General features: G+C 41.0%; 1 protein-coding gene across 1 annotated transcript in view; it reads right to left on the bottom strand.

Annotated features, from left to right (window-relative positions):
- Window positions 1-19,566, bottom strand: part of STK32B (serine/threonine kinase 32B) — a 256,531-nt gene that overhangs the window by 51,156 nt on the left and 185,809 nt on the right. Inside the window, exon 6 of the mRNA XM_067556403.1 lies at window positions 15,374-15,463. Within this exon, the coding sequence (XP_067412504.1) occupies window positions 15,374-15,463 (90 nt within the window). The remainder of the gene's footprint in view (window positions 1-15,373; window positions 15,464-19,566) is intronic.

The raw sequence follows: 19,566 nt of genomic DNA, 5'->3' as shown, positions 1-19,566 counted from the left end.
AAATAATCTATACCATGTAGAAGAAGATTATTAATTTTAAACCACAATCAAAGTCTGGTCAAATAGAGATGAGGCCAGATTTTCAAAGATATTTTGGTGCCCAAAGATGCAGATAGGTGCCTAATGGGATTTTCAAAACCATCTACGCAGGTTGGATGCCTAAATTCAATTGATTTCAATGAGAATTAGGTACCTAAATACCTTAGTAAATCTGGCCCTGGATTTAGAAAGATGTGAAACAATCATAGGTGTGGACTGGAGCTCCCCAGCATAATTAATAGTTTTGTTGGGATTACATTGACACTATGTTCTATCAAGCATACCAAAAGCACAGGGTGAGGACTAAACAAACCAATATATTTCAAAGCACAGGGCTTTCCACCTCATTTAAAAAAAAACAGCATTAGAAGAATACATCTAATAGAGAGACTACGCCATTCTTAATGTAACCATATTGGTGTTAAAAGAGACACACTGCAGATGAAAACAGATCCTTGGTGCGTGAGTGGACCTCAAAATCTGGGCAAAGAAAGCACTGGTCTGGCCTCCACAGATCCATCCCTGTCTCCAAAACAAGTCTCCTGCTGGAGCCCAGAATGACCAGGATGTGGGACAGCTCCCACATCTTTGATTTCTGTTGCAATGCTGATTTACGTTCTGTTTGCCAGCAAGAAGATGAATCTGAGGACCTACCCCCTCTATTCTGAGCATTGCTGCCAGATTGTCCTCTCCCCTTGACCACAAGAAAAGAAGATGAAACTCTGGTCCATTCTTTGCTACACTGTTGAGAGTGGAAGATGACTGGGCCCCCATCTTCTGTGTGGGAGAAGGAGCAAAGGAGATGGGGCAAGAAGATTAGTAGGATGAGAAAGAGAGAGAATGAAGAACAAGGAAAGAAATGGTATAGGGTACAGGGAGAGAGAGATGGAAATATAATATTGGGGAAGAAAAGCAAAGATACATATAAAACGAAAACGATTGGGAAAGAGAGATAAAAGAGAGAAGGAAGGTGGTAGGTACAAGAATGAAGAACTGAAGACACAGACAGAACCAAAAAAGAGAAGAGCAGTGAGGAAACAATGGCGAAGAGAGAGTTACCCATGAAGGAGCTGTTCATTCACTGTGCGCCTTATTGTACACCTTACACAAAGCGCACTGAGAGTCCAATCCTGCATGAGATGAAAGTTCCCATCATACTAGCTGTATATTATGTGGTGAAACCAAGGGTCCTGAGGAGCCCTACCTCATTGAGTGCACCATACAAAAATGAGTAACTTAAAAAAGTGCATCATGATACATGCAGAGCCTTGCCTCCTTCAGGACCCAATCCAGTTTCCATTATAGTGACTAAAATGACTCCCACTGATTTCAGTGGGATCTGGATTGAGCCCTCAGATGCACACATTATGAAATTGTCATCCTACCACATACACACACTTGCACTGGGCTGGTGCATACGCTTCAAGAAGTATATAATCCTGATGCACTTACAAAGTGTGCCAGGTATGAGACAGGGCTCATGCTCTACATATATGCAGTGCAGCTGACTTAACGCCAAACATGGTCTAAAAGGACTAATGTTCATATTAACTTCACTACAGACACACAACATACCATTGCCAAAGTCCCACGGTTAGGCCAAATGAAAAACACTTTCCACTGGAACACTCAAAGGCTCCTCTCAATGACAGGATCCCCGTCATTTTTCAACATTCAGTTCCCAGTTGGGAGTGGGCAAAGGAGACAAAGGGAACTGCATTCTGGATTACAGTGTTTGCTACTTAACTGGTGCTACAGCTCAAGCAGGGAGAACTACTCACCGGGGGTGACAGCCTGGCCCCACTGAAGTCAGTGGCAAAACTCCCACTGACTTCAGACGCGGCCAGGATTTCACACTGTAATTTTTTGACTGTGTCTGAGAAACCAGCAGTTATTTTTTTTAAAATGCACGTATCCAAAAGAGTTTATTTTTTCAACTATTATCTAAAAGTCCAAAAGCCATTCTTACACCATAAGAACATAAGAACAGCCATGCTGCGTCAGACCAATGGTCCATCTAGCCCAATAACCTGTCTTCCGACAATGCCAGGTGCTTCAGAAGGAATGGACAGAAGAGGTAATCATCACGTGATCCATCCTGTTGCCTATTGCCAGCTTCTGGCAAACACATAACAACAGAGTTAAAGTCAAAGTGCTTGTACAGTGTCACTTTAATATCAGACAGTTGTGTGTTTTAGATCACTTGGGACATAATCCTGCATTACGAACTCAGGGTGGCCAGATTCTGATGCCAACTCTGGAACCACTGACTCCAGTGGGTCTCCAGGTGGGAGCAAGGGTTCATGTACCTTACAGTGGTGAGTATTTAAGGCCTGATTCTTCCACCTTTACAAATGCTGGATTGTTCCTTACTATAAAAGCAGTCCATTGAGTTCTTACTCACAGAGTAAGAATGACAGAATTAGGCTCTTAGACCCAGATCCACACAAAGACTAAGACATAAATGCTTAAAGGTATTTAGACACCTAGCTCCTATTGAAATCAATGGGAGTTAGACACCAAAATGCCTTTGAGAATTTGAGCCTTAGTGCCAGATGTAGAGGGACTTATATTCCTAAAGTGACAGATAGGTGCTTAGTGAGTTAGGCGCTTAACTAACTCCCATTGACTTTTGATGGGAATTAGGTGTCTAACTTGCATAGGGACTTTTATAAAATAAACTAGATGCCCCTCTGTATCTTTCAACACCTTAATCCCTTTGTATCTCTGGCCCTTAGGCCCCAAATTCAACAAGGTATTTAAGCACATGCCTAACTTTAAGTCAACAGAAGTCACTGGGGCTACTCATGTCTCAAGTTAGACAGATGCCTAAACACCTTCCTAGCTTAGGGCCTTGTTAGTTAATACATTAGTTTCAATGAAAAGTACAAATGAACCTTTGCTACTGAAATTATAGCCCCAGATTCATAGATTTGTACATGCTCAGGGGAAATGCTAACAGCTAACATTCCAGTATCAATTTTTCACTTCTCATTTAAAAAAAAAATATCAGAGAAGGTTAGTAAGTCTGCCAATTGAGATTTAAATAGAAAGCAGGAATTAAATCAGAGGGGTAGCAAGTAATTTACTATTTAGAAGAGTAGCGATTTAAAAAATAAAATGAAAGAAAACAACTTTCTACCTCCACTGGAAATGTAAATACAAACTGGATTCGAGGCGTTTACCTCCTTACTGCACAGGATTTTTCCTTTTTGCCTCCCATAAGTCCAGCCCCTCCTTCACATTGGATGGGGCGAGTAGGGGATTGCTCAGATTCACCAAATATGGAAGCAACATGGAATCATGAAACATCACGAAACAGATGAAACATGAAACAACATGAAACAGACAAAAATCAAAGTCTATCATATTGTTGTCCTCATGACATTGCTCTAGGGGTGTGAAACGTGGATCCATTATCAGCGACACAATATAAAGCTTGAGAGTTTCTACTGGCGATACCTACAATTGCTGGGCATCAAATGGCAGGACCAGGTTTACAACACTGAAGCCCTGGTGAAAGCTGGTTTGGTCAGCATCGAGGCTCGGCTCAGCTCATTGGATCTGCACTCAACTGAGATGGACTGGCCATGTAATCTGAATGCCTCAAACCAGTCTATCAAAACAAGTTTTATATTCTGAATTAAGCTACTTCAAGTCTGAACATGCTGGTAATTTCTAGTGATAGGCCAAGGCTTTTGTTCCCTTATTCACACCTCAGTACTTAATATACCTCAGAAGTTTTTAATCCTCATATTTTAATACAATCACATCAGAGCAAATATTTATTAGATACAATTAGCTGAATACATACACTGATCCTATAACCCTTATTAATCTGCCATGTAGTTATACAGTCTCTCTTGGGTCTATTCTTAGTTTATGGTCCACTGCACCATTTAAGTCCTGAATGTAACTCTGTGTGTGTGTGCATGTTTGTACGTGCATAATCTCTGGACCAGCTTCAACCAGGCAGCATTAAGCTGATGTCTAACACACAATGTTGGTTCTATATATTCTAAAAAACAATAATGAATATGTAACAGTCTCAGGCTAACTAATATGAAATGTATCCATAATTAAATGTCCTCCTTATTTTGTGCTGTCAAAAACCACACAACAGTGGAACTGTCACATCTTTCCTAGCAATCTGTTTGAGCAATCATTTGCAAAAAGATAACACAATGTCTGGCAGAGCATTATGATATAGTGGATTGAGTATAAGGCTGGATCCCAGGAGCTTCCATGTTCCATACCCATCTATACCACTGATTGATGTTAATAATATTGGGTTTATATAACATAATGTTTATAGTTTGTCATTTCAGGAACATTAATTGCCTCACAATATTCCTATGAGGTGGGCAAATATCATTGCCCTCAATTTATATGTGGAGAAATGAGACTTGGACAGGTTAACTGACTAGCATAAAGTCCCCCAAGTTAGTGGAGGAATCAGAATTAAACCCAAGTATCTACATCCATGCCTAATCCTACTCAGTGCTTAATCCACTACACCGTAGTGCTCTCTAGGTAAATCACATAAACCTATCTATACAAAGGGGATAATTACTTGCCTGCCCATCCCATGGAGCTCCTGCTTAATCCCTTATCAGAATGAGCACTCAAAAGTTAACTCCCATGGCAGGGACCACCACTTTTTCGTACATAACATAAGAATATAAGAATGGCCATACTGGGTCAGGCCAATGGTCCATCTAGCCCAGTATGCTGTCTTCCGACAGTGGCCAATGCCACGTATTTCAGAGTGAATGAACAGAACAGGTAATCATCACGTGATCTATCCCCCTCACCCATTTCCAGCTTCTGGCAAACAGAGGTTAGGGACATTTCAGAGAATGGTTTTGCATCCCTACCCATCCTGGCTAATAGCCATTGATGGACCTATCCTCCAGGAACTTTTCTAGTTCTTTTTGTACTCGTTATAGTTTTGGCCCTCATAACATCCTCTGGCAAAGAGTTCGCCAAGTTGACAATGTGTTGTCCATTTGTTCATTTTAAACCTGCTGCCTATTAATTTAATTTGGTGACTCCTAGTTCTTGTGTTATGAGAAGGAGTAAACAACATTTCCTTATTTACTTTCTCCACACCAGTCATGATTTTATAGATCTCTGTCATGTCCCCCCCTTAATCGTTTCTTTTCCAAGATAAAAAGTCCCAGTTTTATTAATCTCTCCACAGATGGAAGCTTTTCCATATCCCTAATCATTTCTTTTGCCCTATTCTGTACCTTTTCAAATTCCAATATGTCTTTTTTAAGATGGGGCAACCAGATCTACACGCAGTATTCAAGATGTGGGCATATCATGAATTCATAAAGAGGCAATATGATATTTTCTATCTCATTATCTATCCTTTTCCTAATGATTCCCAAAATTCTGTTAGCTTTTATGACTGCCGCTGGACATTGAGTGGATATTTTCAGAGAACCATCTGCAATGACTCCAAGATCTTTTTCTTGTGTGGTAACAGCAAATTTAGACCCCATCATTTTATATGTAAAATTGGGATTATGTTTTCCAATGTGCATTACTTTGCATTTATCAACATGGAATTTCATCTGCCATTTTGTTGCCCAGTAACCCAGTTTTGTGAGATCCCTTTGTATCTCTTCGCAGTCTCCTTTGCACTTAACTATCTTGAATAGTTTCGTATGATCTGCAAAAATTGCCACCTCACTGTTTACCCCTTTTTCCAGATCATCTATGAATATGTTTGACAGCACTGCTCCCATTACAGACCACCCCGGGAAACAACCATTTACCAATCTCCATTTTGAAAATTAATCATTTATTCCTACACTTTGTTTCTTATCTGTTAACCAGTTACTGATCCAGGAGAGACTCTTCCCTCTTATCGCAGGAGAGCTTACTTTGCTTAAGAGCCTTGGATGAGGGACCTTGTCAAAGGCTTTCTGAAAATCTAAGTACACTACATCCACTGGATCACCCTTGTCCACATGCTTGTTGACCCCCTCAAAGAATTATAGTAGATTGGTGAAGCATGATTTCCCTTTACAAAAACCAGGTTGACTCTTCCTCAACAAATCATGTTCATCTTTGTGTTTGATAATTCTGTTCTTTACTATAGTTCCAACTAATTCGCCTGGTACTGAAGTTAGGCTTACCAGCCTGTAATTGCTGGGTTCGTCTCTGAAGCCTTTTCAAAAAATTGGCATCACATTAGCTGTCCTCCAGTCATCTGGTACAGAAGCTGATTTAAATTATATGTTACATATGACACTTAGCAGTTCTGCAATTTCACATTTGAATAAATGCGTTCCAAATGCCACACAAGGGACATCAGCACTGGAAGCACTGGCAGATCATCAATCAAACCATTAAATGTTATAGGCCAAGGATGGGATTTTCAAAAGTGCTGAAACGTTGCCTAAATTGTCTCCCAACGCAGCAAATGCCAAATACTCCCATCAGTTTCTGTAAGAGCAGAATTAGGCCAGTGCTGAGCATTTCTGAAAAATCCCACACCAAATTCATACCTAGTATTCTACATTTCTCTCGATGTAATCACAAGAAATTCAACTGATGATATTTTTGCTTAACCTGTAAGGTTTAAGGTTGATGTCAGAATATTAACTGGCTTTCTTCTCCCTCTAATAGTACCTCTATGCAGTATTAATTCATATATGCCTGACTGTATGTTAAATGTTGAATAGGACTCCTTTGTAAATCCACATGTCTCTAACACTGTCAACTTAAGTTATAATTCAGTGACCTCCAAAATGGGCTGTGGAAATCAGAGCTAGCTACATCTACCTGCCATGCATGCTGGTTATGACTTTTTCAGGTAATTTACTGTAGATTTTATTGGATCTGTATTTTGTCAGGTGGATTTGTGTCCTGAAAGTTTGATATTAAATGAAGCCAGGCTGCACTATTCAGAAAATTGAAACAGAAGAGAAACCATGAAACCTCTACGTGGGAACTAAACTATCCTCCACAAACTCTAATACATGATGTAAAGAATAAACACATGTAGAAACTGTGCTAAACAAAACTCAATTATAGTTCAGCCAGTAAACAGAGATTTGTAGGACTCAAATAATTTTAATGTTTATGCAAAATAAATAAAATGATAGAAAGAAAATATTCACACATTTTAATATTTTTAAAAAATTAACCAAGCATATTGCAGGGATATAGCAATATTACAAGCAGGCATGTCTGGTAGCATGATTTGATATTTTATGTAGGAGAATGTTGACTGCAACCCATATCTGAAGGCCACTTTGTAGTTTGTACTTATAGGTTCATAGACTTCAGAGCCAGAAGGGATCATCGTGATCATATAATCTGACATCCTGAACACTGCAGGCCCCAGAACCTCACTTATCCATTCCTATAATAGATCCATAACCTCTTGCTGAGTTACTGAAGTCTTCAAATCATGATCTGAAGACTTCAAGTTACAGAGAATCCACCATTTACTCTAGTTTAAACCTCTAACTGACCAGTGCCCCATGCTGCAGAGGAAGGGGAAGAAACCCCAACATCTCTGTAAATCTGACCTTGGGAAAATTCCTTCCTGATCCCAAATATGGCAGTCAGTTGAACTCTGAGCATGTCGGCAAGACTCACCAGCCAGACACCTGGGAAAGAATTCTCTGTAGTTACTCAGAACCCTCCCCATCTAGTGTCCCATCTCAGGCCATGGAGAATATTTGCTATTCATTTGTTCTTGTGTCAACATTGGCACTTAACTTATAACTCCTCTCCCTCCCTGGTATTTATCCCTCTGATGTATTTATAGAGAGAGTAATCATATCTCCCCTCAGCCTTCGTTTGATTAGGCTAAACAACACAAGCTCCTTCAGTCTCCTCTCATAAAGTAGGTTTTCCATGCCTCTGATTATCCTATTAGCCCTTCTCTGCACCTGTCCGAATTTGAATTCATGTTTCTTAAACATGGGAGACAAGAATTGCACACAGTATTCCAGAGGAGGTCTCACCAGTGCCTTGTATAATGGCAATAATATTTCCCTGTCTCTACTAGAAATAGCTCACCTGATAAATCCTAGGACTGCATTAGCTTTTTTCATGACACATTGCATTGGCTGTTCATAGTCATCCTGTGTTCAACTAATACACCTAGATCTTTCTCCTCCTCTGTTGCTTCCAAATGATATGTCCCCATCTTATAGCAAAAATTCTTGTTAGTCCCTAGAGCATGACCTTGCATTTTGCACTATTTCATCCCATTTCTATTACTCCCAGTTCTCCAGATCTTCTTGCATGATATTCCAGTCCTCCTCCATACCGGCAATACCTTCCAACTTGGTGTCATCCACAAATTTTATTAGCATACTCCCAATTTTTGTGCCAAGGTCAATACAAATATTAAATAAGATTTGTCCCAAGACCGATCCCCGAGGAACTCCACTAGCAATGTCCCTCCAGCCTGACAGTTCATCTTTCAGTATGACCCGCTGTAGTCTCCCCTTTAACCAGTTCCTTAACCACCTTTCATTCTCACATTAATCCCCATCTTCTCCAATTTAACTGATAAATTTCCAAGTGGAACTGTATCAAATGTCTTCCTGAAGTCCAAGTAGATTAGATCAGATCTACTGCATTTCCTTTGTCTAAAAAATCAGTTATCTTCTTAAAGAAAGAAATCAGATTGGTCTGGCTTGATCTACCTTTTGTAAAACCAGATTGTATTCTATCTCAATTACCTTTTCCTCTATGTCCTTAATTACTTTTTCTTTCAACATTTGTTCCAAGAGCTTCTCTTATTGCTCAGAAATCTCTGTTGTTACTGGAAATGCCTAGCAGTTACACACCATCTACCCTTCCTGAAATTCCAAACTTGGGACTTGGGATAGTGACTGTACCAGAAGCTAGATAAAAATCTCTCCATCATCACTAATAACCATCACATTCTTATTCTTCTCACAGATATTCACACTGCAGGTTTGATGGGACCCATGCCACTAAAATATTTAGGATAGTTTTTGGTAGCAGATTTGCTTGTCAAAAGCCAGCCACCAAGTAAAAGATCTGACATACAAAGTGACCTCCTCCAACGACTGCCCAAGAAAAGGAGCATGGAAGCCTGGCAAGCCTATGTGTTTTCTGAGAGGTGTTCTGACCATAAAAGATTGTAGTGATTGTTTTTCCAATAAGCACCCTCAAGCTAAAGCTGATGTAGGAGAGATTTGGAGTTCTAACACTCTGCATTTCATACCAGTAGGACTGTAAAAATAAAAAAAGGACCCAAGAAATTCAAATAGACACCACCTAAGCAACTTTGAGTGTTTTAACAAAAAGTGCTTCCTCGGCTGCTTTGAGACCTCAGGCTATAGCAGTGCTTGAGAACACTTTGCTTTGCTAGGAAGTTGCAACTTTTTTTTTTTTTAAATTCATATTCAGACACTGCCACAGTTGGCTTTCTCACTTCCAGACTGAATGACTGTGTACCCCTCCCCTGAGATGTGGCTCAAGCCTCCCCTGAGTGCTTGCTGTTTAGAGCAGCTTTTCCCCTCTCCTGGTATGGGTTGGGTCCTGGGTTCTTTTCTGACACGCCTGATGCCTCCACCCAAGGTGACGCCTCATTGTGCTCAGGACACAAGGGGCGCGGTCTCTTGAGAAAATGAATAATGCTTCAGCTGCTGACCAGGAGTATAGAACCCTTACACAAGAAACAACAAAGTACATCAACACAAACCCCAGCAAAGAAACAACATGACCCAAAACAACAACATAACAAAGGGGGACTTTATTGGGAGGAGGAAAATAGGATGGGAGAAGGAAAGGATTAAGGTTAACTAATAAATACTAAACATTAATAAATCAACAAATTCCCACCTCTCAATAGCCACAATTTATCCCAACCCCCAGCTCCCTCCCTGGCACCTTCCCAAGCAAATGGTACACTGGGGAATGAGTTCAGAAGCAAGTGCTGCAATGCTGTGAACACTGGCCAGCTTAAACAAAAGCCAAATAGAGTTGTGTTCCGACAGGTTAATGATCCTCGAGAGTTAATAATGAGTCAGTTAGTAATTAACTGGATTTATTATAAGACAACAGAAATAATATAGAATTTTAACTATTTATACACATTTAAACAAACAATTAACTACAATACACAAGCTAATACGATGGAATGCTAAACAGACAGTTAACTGCAAGGCACAGACTAATTTTAAAGAGACAGTTAACTGGAAAACACAGACTAATTTTAAAGAGACAACAGACAGTTAACTGCGAGTCACAGACTGATATGAAGGAATGTTACAGTCAGCTAGCGGGAGGACACGGGCTGATAATTAACTCCTTACCACTCCGATGAGAACGGGACACAGCATAATGAACACAGAAACTCGAACTCGGCCGGCTAACAAACGATTCGCGCTCGGGGGGGTACACGGGAGCGGGAGAGTCCGGACCAGGTGATCAGGCTGGTAGTTCGGGAAGGCTCTCAGCGGGGGCTTGGGAAAGACCCCTTTTTATGGGCTAAATGGGACATGAATGGTTAACTGATTGGTCAGAGATGCAGCAAGGGATGGGGCTATGGGCTTTGTGCCAGCACTGGATTGGCTGGGGGACACTTGCAATAAGTTTAGTTTCCTGGTTGCTGTTAAGTTTCGTTTCCCATGGTCAGTTAAGTTTCGTTTCCCATATATGACGTGGGAGCCGAAGGCACGGCCGATCACATAGGCATACCCTAATAAGGTCAGGTCCTGGGTTGACTGTTAGCACCGAATGGGTGGGGGGGGCGAGGGGTGATCATGGCAGAATTGGTGAAGCGACAAGTTGGACCTTGCAAAGAGAATTAAAACCAATAGTAAAAGGCTCTATAGCCATATAAGTAGGAAGAAGATCAAGAAAAAAGAAATGGGACCACTAAGCACTGAGGATGGGATGGAGGTTAAGGATAATCTAGGCATGGCTGAATATTTAAACAAATACATTGCCTCCGTTTTTAATGAGGCTAATGATGAGCTTGGGGATAGTGGTAGGGTGGCTAATCGGAACGAGGATATGGAGGTAGAAATTACGATATCCGAGGTAGAAGCCAAACTTGAACAGCTTAATGGGACTAAATCGGATGGGCTGGATAATCTCCATCCAAGAATATTAAAGGAACTAGCACATGAAATTGCAAGCCCATTAGCAAGAATTTTTAATGAATCTATAAACTCAGGGGCTGTACTGTATGACTGGAGAATTGCTAACATAGTTCGTATTATTAAGAAAGGGAAAAAATGTGATCTGGGTAACTACAGGCCTGTTAGTTTGACCTCAGAAGTAAGCAAGGTCTTGGAAAAATTTTGAAAAAGAAAGTAGTTAAGGACATCAAGGACATTAACAGTAATTGGATAAAATAGAACATAGCTTTACAAAAGGTAGCTCGTGCCAGACCAATCTGGTCTCCTTTTCTGAGAAGAGAACAGATTTTTTAGACAAAGGGAATGTAGTGGATCTAATTTACTTCGATTTCAGTAAGGCATTTGATATGGTTCCACCTGGGCAATTATTAGGTACATTGGAAAAGATGGGAATTAATATGAAAATTGAAAGGTGGATAAAGAACTGGTTAAAGAGTAGACTACAGCGGGTCATACTGAAAGGTGAACTATCAGGCTGGAAGGAGGTTACTAGTGGAGATCATCAGGGTGAGACCTCATCTGAAATACTGTGTGCAGTTCTGGTCCCAATGTTTAAGAAAGATGAATTCAAACTGGAACAGGTGCAGAGAAGGATGATCTGCAGAATGGAAAACCTGCCTTGTGAGAGTAGACTCAAATAAGTTGGCCTGTTTAACCTAACCAAAAGAAGATTGAGGGGAGATATGATTGCTCTCTATAAATACATCAGAGAGCTAAATACCAGGGAGGGAGAGGAATTATTTAAGTTCAGCGCCAATGTGGACACAAGAACTAAGGGATATAAACTGGCCATCAGGAAGTTTCGATTTGAAATTAGACATAGGTTTCTAACCATCAGAGGAGTGAAGTTGTGGAATAGCCTTCCAAGGGGAGCAATGGGGGCAAAAAACTTAACTGGCTTCAAAACTGAGCTTGATATGTTTATGGAGGGGATGGTATGATGGGACAGCCTAGTCTGGCAATTGACTGATCTTTATCTGCTGGTGGTAGTTATACCAATGGCCTGTGAAGGGATGCAAGAAGGGGTGGATTCTGAGTTATTAAAGATAATTCTTTCTGGGTGTCTGGCTGGTGAGTCTTGCCCACATGCTCAGGGTTTAACTGATCACCATATTTGGGGTTGGGAAGGAATTTTCCCCCAGGGCAGATTGGCAAAGGCTCTGGGGGTTTTTCACCTTCCTCTGTAGCATGGGGCACAGCTCACTTGCTGGTGGATTCTCTGTACCTTAAAGTCTTTAAACCATGATTTGAGGACTTTAATAACTCAGTCATAGGTTAGAGGTTTATTACAGGAGTGGGTGGGTGAGGTTCTGTGGCCTGCATTGTGCAAGAGGTCAGACTAGATCATCATATTGGTCCGTTTTGAGCTTAGAGCCTATGGTAGGCAGTCAGTTCAGTCCCTGAAGCACATGTGTAGTATGCCCCTTGGGAACCGCTCCACTGAATAAGAAGGCAGATATTTTATAGATAAAGAAACAGACACAGAGAAGTTTAGGGCCAAATTCTGAAACCATTGCATCAAGTAGTACTAAACAAAGGGTGCAAAATCAGATGCTAAGACAATGTCAATACTAGGAAAATAGGCTGTGTTTTAAAGTGTATTGACCTCAACCAATATTGACCACAACCAGCTAACATGTTTTTAAACACAACTTACCCTGTCTGTACTAGGTGCAAAGTTCTGTTTAAAATCATGTTAGTTAAAGTATGTTCCTCAACAGGTTTTAAAACATGACCTCTTCTCCTAGTTTAGACACAGTATATGTGACTTGCCAAAGGTTATATCGAAAGTCTGTGGCAAATCCAGTGAACTTTTTAGAAAATATCTTTCTTTCAGATATCTAGCACAAGTAAAAACCACAACTTTGACACCAGCATTGCAATTCATCATTAGCATTTTGCTAAGGATCTAATTTTCCTCTCACTTAACCCACATAAATCAGGAGTAAATCAAGCAAACTCAATTTAGTTACAAAGGCAAAACCAGTACAAGTGAGATCAGGATCAGGCCCTGTCTGTTTTAGTGTTGTTGTTTGAAGGGTTTCTAGCAGCCTTGGTACTTAGCATAAGCTGCAGAACATCCACACTCCTCACTTCTCATGCTGAAACAGATAATTTTAACAGTTCAAAAAGCCCTACTGGCTATGCAAAAAATGCTTTCTCACATTTACAAATGAATCCAAGACTGAAACTTCTTTGACAGGTAGCGTAGTGAAGGCTTTGAACTTGTGGCTTTTGCTGTATATTTGCATTTCCAAGAAATGGGGAAGATACAGTAGATGGAAAGCAGGGAGGATGGAGGAGCTTGATAATCTCTAGTTAAAGAGCTAGATAGCATTTATCTTTTGCTATTTCTTTCATAGTGAGATTTTTGTGGTGTTTTTTTGGAGTGTAGGAGGAACAGGACTCACTGCCGTGTAACTTGAACTAAATTCTGAAATGCATAGAGAAGAAAGAGGCTACCAAAGCTACTTGTCTTAATGTTAAATCAAAAAAGAGGAGGCAGAATGATGAGAAAACAGGAGTAATTAAGAGATTTAGGAAGAATTTCTTTAGATACTGATGTGGAATCTAATCACGTACATTTCAGCATCAACGTTTTTAACCAATTCACTGCAGATAATTTTAACATCCAGATAATCTGTTTATTCCCCAATAAGCATCGTCATACTGGTGCTAAGACCCCACCTGTCCCCTAACCAAACACCCAAACCTCCAGCTTTCCCCTGACAACTTTCATAATAGCTGTGCATTTTCAATATAAATTTCTGCAGCCCACTGAAGATTAAAAATGTCAGGATGTCATAAAATTCATTTAATTGAATATCAAATTAAGTGACATGGAAGGTTCTACTGTTATTGTTTTATTCATTTTCACATGTAAATCAATAAAAAGCCCTCTATTTTTCATTTATATGAGGCCCCTGCAGAATCTCCAGGAGTCTTGCTGAAGAATTTAAGTAACAATAATTTGTGCATTATAGTGTCATGGCAGTTAAGGTTGCTTCATGATATCTGCTTAAAGGTGGACCTTTCAAAGTCGTCTAAAATTGACATACTTAGCTGAATTTCTTTGAAAGTTGGTGTGCCTCACTAAATCTTTGGAGGATGCAAATTAAGAACAGTATTTAAGAAAGAGTACATTTTTTTTTACTGTGCATGCACCAATACAGAAAAACAGCTAGCGGGACTCCATTTCTGCCATTGTATGTGCTTTAAACACAACTCTTGTAGGTGCACTAAAATCTAAATGCTTACTCAGATTGCTCTGAAATTCTTCCTCCGGTGATTGCAGTCTGGAGTAAATCAGTCCTCCTCTAGAGGTTTTTAATTCTTCCCTTTGGTTTATTTTTCAATATTTACAAGGTGGACCTCAGTGTAAGCACTACTAGTTCTCTTATGCAAAAAACCTAAACTCACAACACAAAAGAAATACATTTCCTTGCCCCCTACCTTGCCTTATTATGCTGGCTTCTGGTTGCCAGCCCTTCCCCAAACAGAAATTAACTTGATTGTTTCCCCTAGAGGGAAGAGAACAGCCTCCCCCATCTAAAAAGGCCTTTTCTCTCTGCTCCCCTTAACCCTGCTGCAGCTTGTTTCTCATCCCTCCCACCTCTCTCTCACCAGAAGACAGGTTTTAAAAGTCACTGGCAGCCCTTAATTGGACTTAATTGTCTCTAACCTAAGGTAACCGTTTTTTCCAGTTCTTAGGGAAAAGGGCCTTCACAATTCTAGGGCCTCCCCCAACTCCTATAGCTTTCAAGTCTGACTGTCACACTGGACTGGGGCCATACTCAGCAGTCATGCTCTTGAGATGCTCAATAAGGCCCCAGTTCAGCAAAACACACAAGCATGTGCTTAAAGTGTTCAAAGCTGATATTACACGTTCTTTCCCAAATGGTGGAAATAGGAACAAAACTATTATCATTTAACCATATCTGCAAACTCTGGGGATTCAGATGAAATGAGATGTGGGTCTAAACCAAAGCCACCGCTGAGTAAAAGTTTCGCAAAACCATACTCATCATCAATTTCTCCATCCTTAATGTATTTCCAGTTGCACTAAAGCGTGTCACAAATTGCTTATTGTTATCATACATGTACCCCCAGAATTAACTTTGTTTAGACACACTTCATTGAAATATGCCATGTGTGTTTTTACAATGGCCTTTAAAACTTACCCATGTAGGGCTTTGTGCCAGCCATGGAGGAAGCCTTTTCTGATCCTTTCACAATAGTCGCTATGTTAAAATCAGTGATGTGAACATGCCCTGAAATTAAACAAACCAAAGTATAAATAGAACAATAGACAGCACATGTGCATGAATCCTCCACCTTCATGTAGTGGTGGAACCTGTCTACCTTCAGACCTTCTTCAGGCTACAGTGACCCTTTCCTATGGGCCTTTTTGAGAGTCCCCCCAGGCTGGGTGGTAGTCAAGCAGAAAGAGACTATACAAGAAAATTCCATTTGTTTCTGATTTAGTAACCATAAAACAAGACTCAGACTGGCAGGAGTGTGTGTGTGAAGGCAGCAGACAGGCACCAAATGACCAGTTCTTTCACAGCAGGGTGTAGGACAAAGGATATGTAGCAGAAGTAGGCAGGTGTCCTCACCATTCTGATTTGAATTGAGTTGGGTGGCCCATGCCTGCCACCATTAAGGTTTTCACTAGGACAATTCACTGCAGGGTGTGTCTCACTCATTCCCCATTCAGCTGGCTGATATCTTGGCTGCTCCCCTGTGTGCCCCAGCAGACTTTGTGGACACGCCTGTTGACATGCCTGGTGTCCTGTAACAGCTGCGGGGGCAGACAGAATGGAGAGAGAACAAGCCAAGAAGCAGAGCTAACATTTAGCTGTGAGAATGGGGGAAGTGCTAAGAGAAGTCGCGAATGCTAACTGGTGCTAAAATCATGAGACAGTGAATGAGGATGATGACACTGTAGTTGGCTGCCAGGCTGAATTGAGGCACACAGCATAGGGTCCTGCACTCCCAGGAGCCCTATGTGATTGCATAGGTTACATAGGCTTAAGCTGTCACTGGATTCATTTTCTTCTGTTTACGTACTGCTTTTACATTGTAAAGCAAAGTTGCACAGGCATGAAGTTATTTAGGATCACATCTGACTGTTTTGCAACACAGGTGGAGCGGTAAAGAGAGCTACCCCCAACTAATCATTCACCCCTATTCATTTGGAGCATAATTTTTAAAAGGTATTAAAAATTATTCAGTCGTTGTACAGTAACCTGTTCCCTGAATTATCACCACCTCCATTACAGTCTAGCAATATTAGAAATCTAGTTACATCTACTTAATTGAACAGAATAAAACACAAATGAATTATATTAGGACTTAACTTAAAGCTTCTTATTTATTTCCTTTTATAAAGAAAAATTTCTTCTTCAATTAAAGGCCATACCCACTTGAATCCACAAGAGTATTCGGGGGCAGATTGGCGCAAGGTGCATGTGATGTTGAAGGCATTCTGGTGTATTTGGCAAATGTCCTGTGATGATGTAGTCTGAGGGACCAGTGAATATTTCAAAGTATTATACCTCAACAGCTACCAGAAGTAGAAACTACAGCTGAAAATTTCAAAGCTATCATTTAAATTAATTGGAATTGGGCATCAAAATCTCTGCATAACTTGGATAATCTCTACCTAAAGATGTGCAATTTTCCAATGTTGTTTAGCATTTTCCCCCTGCTACGGAGTAGGAAGTAGCTGAAGTCATGGTTCTGACCCATTTCTGCACTGGCCCACAGAGCTGACTGCTAGAGATAGAGGGCTTCATCATCCCAAAGGATTAGGGTGACCAGCTGTCCCGATTTTATAGGGACAGTCCCGATATTTGGGCTTTTTCTTATATAGGTGCCTATTTACACCCCCACCCTCTGTCCCGGTTTTTCACACTTGCTATCTGGTCACCCTACAGAGGATGCAGCACACACACGCTCTCTGTGTGCCAGAGACCCCATTCCCCATGCTCCCCATCCCCCCTGGGATGGTGCAGCTCTGCACAGGGCATTGCCTCAATGGCACAGTCTGACCCTACATGGTACAGAAATGTTGCCCTGCCTGCTCTCAGGTGAAAAGCCAAGAGATCCATTAGCAGAAAGAGGATAATAGCACCGATTCTTACTGAGCTGATGGAGAGTCCAAGGTAACTTGTTTAAGTGGACTTGATTATATCAATAAGATTCAGTTTGTTTGTGGAGTAGAAGAGCTTCTTCTAAGGAGCTCAGGGCAGCATTGTTGAATCCAGATATCAACAGAGGAAGGGGTAAGGGGAAAATGCTATTCCAAGATACACTATTACTAAGAGAGAATTCCAAAGAGGCTTCATAGCGTCATATATTTTAAGGCCATCAGCTGCTCTACTCTGACCTGCGGTCATAGAATTTTATCCAGTTACCCAATAACTTGGACTTCAGTAAAACATGTCTTCCAGGTATGCAGTCTGGATCTGAAGACTTCTACAGATAGAGAATCTCTTGGTAATCTCTCCCATTGGTTAATCAATATTATCCATAATAATCTATGTATCTTTGATACAGCAGTCACATACAGGAAAAGTAATGAAGTAAAATGTTGGAGAGCAAATTCTAGGATTTTTCATATTGGTTTAAAAAGTTAAGAACATGGGGTGACCTTTTCCTTGTCTAGCTTCACAACGTCTGTCTATAAATGCCTTCTAGCTAACATCGTGAACAAAAAATAAGAGGATATTCAGGGTTACTGTGAAAAACATCATCAAGCATTGTATCCTGGCACCTATTACAGATCTTATGTACAATATTGTACCAGACAATATATCCATATTGCTTTTTTCTAGATCGTGAGAGCTGCAAAATTGGTCAGTGCAAGACAGATCCAAGGTGCAGAAATAGATCTGAAAGTCATTAGCAAACAGATGATATTTTAACCCATGTGAATGTATGAGACCATGCAATGGTAAAGATGTGGAAAAAATAATTTAAAAAAAAGAGAAGAGAGCCATTGATGAAGGTCTGTGTGACTCTAACAGAGGGGAAGTAGAATCATAGAATCATAGAATATTAGAGTTGGAAGGGACCTCAGGAGGTCATCTAGTCCAACCCCCTGCTCAAAGCAGGACTAACCTCAGCTATATCATCCCAACCAGGGCTTTGTCAAGCCTCAGCTTATAAACCTCTAAGGATGGAGATTCCACCACCTCCCTAGGTAACCCATTCCAGTGCTTCACCACCCTCCTAGTGAAAAACTTTTTCCTAATGTCCAACCTAGACCTCCCGCCCTGCAACTTGAGACCGTTGCTCCTTGTTCTGTCATCTGCCACCACCGAGAACAGCCTATCCCCCTCCTCCCTGAAACCCCCTTTCAGGTAGTTAAAGGCCGCTATCAAATCCCCCCTCACTCTTCTCTTTTGCAGACTAAACAAGCCCAGTTCCCTCAGCCTCTCCTCATAAGTCCTGTGCTCCAGCCCCCTAATCATTTTGGTTGCCCTCCGCTGCACTCTCTCTAACTTGTCCACATCCTTTTTGTAGTGGGGGGCCCAAAACTGGACACAATATTCTAAATGCGGCCTCACCAATGCCGAATAGAGGGGAATAATCACTTCCCGTGACCTGCTGGCAATGCCCCTGCTAATGCAACCCAATATGCCATTAGCTTTCTTGACAACCAGGGCACACTGCTGACTCATATCCAGCTTTTTATCCACCGTTACCCCCAGATCCTTTTCTGCAGAGCTGCTGCCCAGCTCGTCGGTCCCCAGTCTATAGCTGTGCATGGGATTCTTCCTTCCTAAGTGGAGGACTCTGCACTTGTCCTTGTTGAACCTCATTAGATTTCTTTTGGCCCAATCCTCCAGTTTGTTTAGGTCACTCTGTATCCTATCCCTACCCTCCAGGGTATCTACCACTCCCCCCAGCTTAGTGTCGTCCGCAAACTTGCTGAGGGTGCAATCTACCCCATCCTCCAGATCATTAATAAAGATGTTGAACTGTCCCAAAATATTCAGATTTCATAGATTCCAATGCCAGAAGGCAACATTGTGATCATCTAGTCTGACCTTCTGCATAACACGGGCCATAGAACTTCACCAAAATAATTCCTAGAGCATATCTTTTAAAAAAACATCCAATCTTGATTTAAAAATGTTCAGTGATAGCGAATCCATCATAACTCTTGGTAAGTTGTTCCAATAATTAATTATTCACTGTTAAAAATGTACACTTTATTTCATGGGCCCGCCTGCTACTCTAGGTTCCAGTCCATTGACCTTCAATCACCAAGCAACCCTTTCTGCTATTTCCCTGGTCCTCCTTCTACTCTGCCGACTTTCTTCACCACTCTTCTGGGTTAAATCCCTTCCATCAGGGTCCGAAT

Source organism: Emydura macquarii, unplaced genomic scaffold, assembly GCF_026122565.2.
Source record: "Emydura macquarii macquarii isolate MOO-44397 ecotype Brisbane River unplaced genomic scaffold, CSIRO-AGI_Emac_v2 contig_1768, whole genome shotgun sequence".
NCBI classification, from domain to species: Eukaryota; Metazoa; Chordata; order Testudines; family Chelidae; genus Emydura; species Emydura macquarii.
This window is presented reverse-complemented; position numbering and strand designations above follow the sequence as displayed.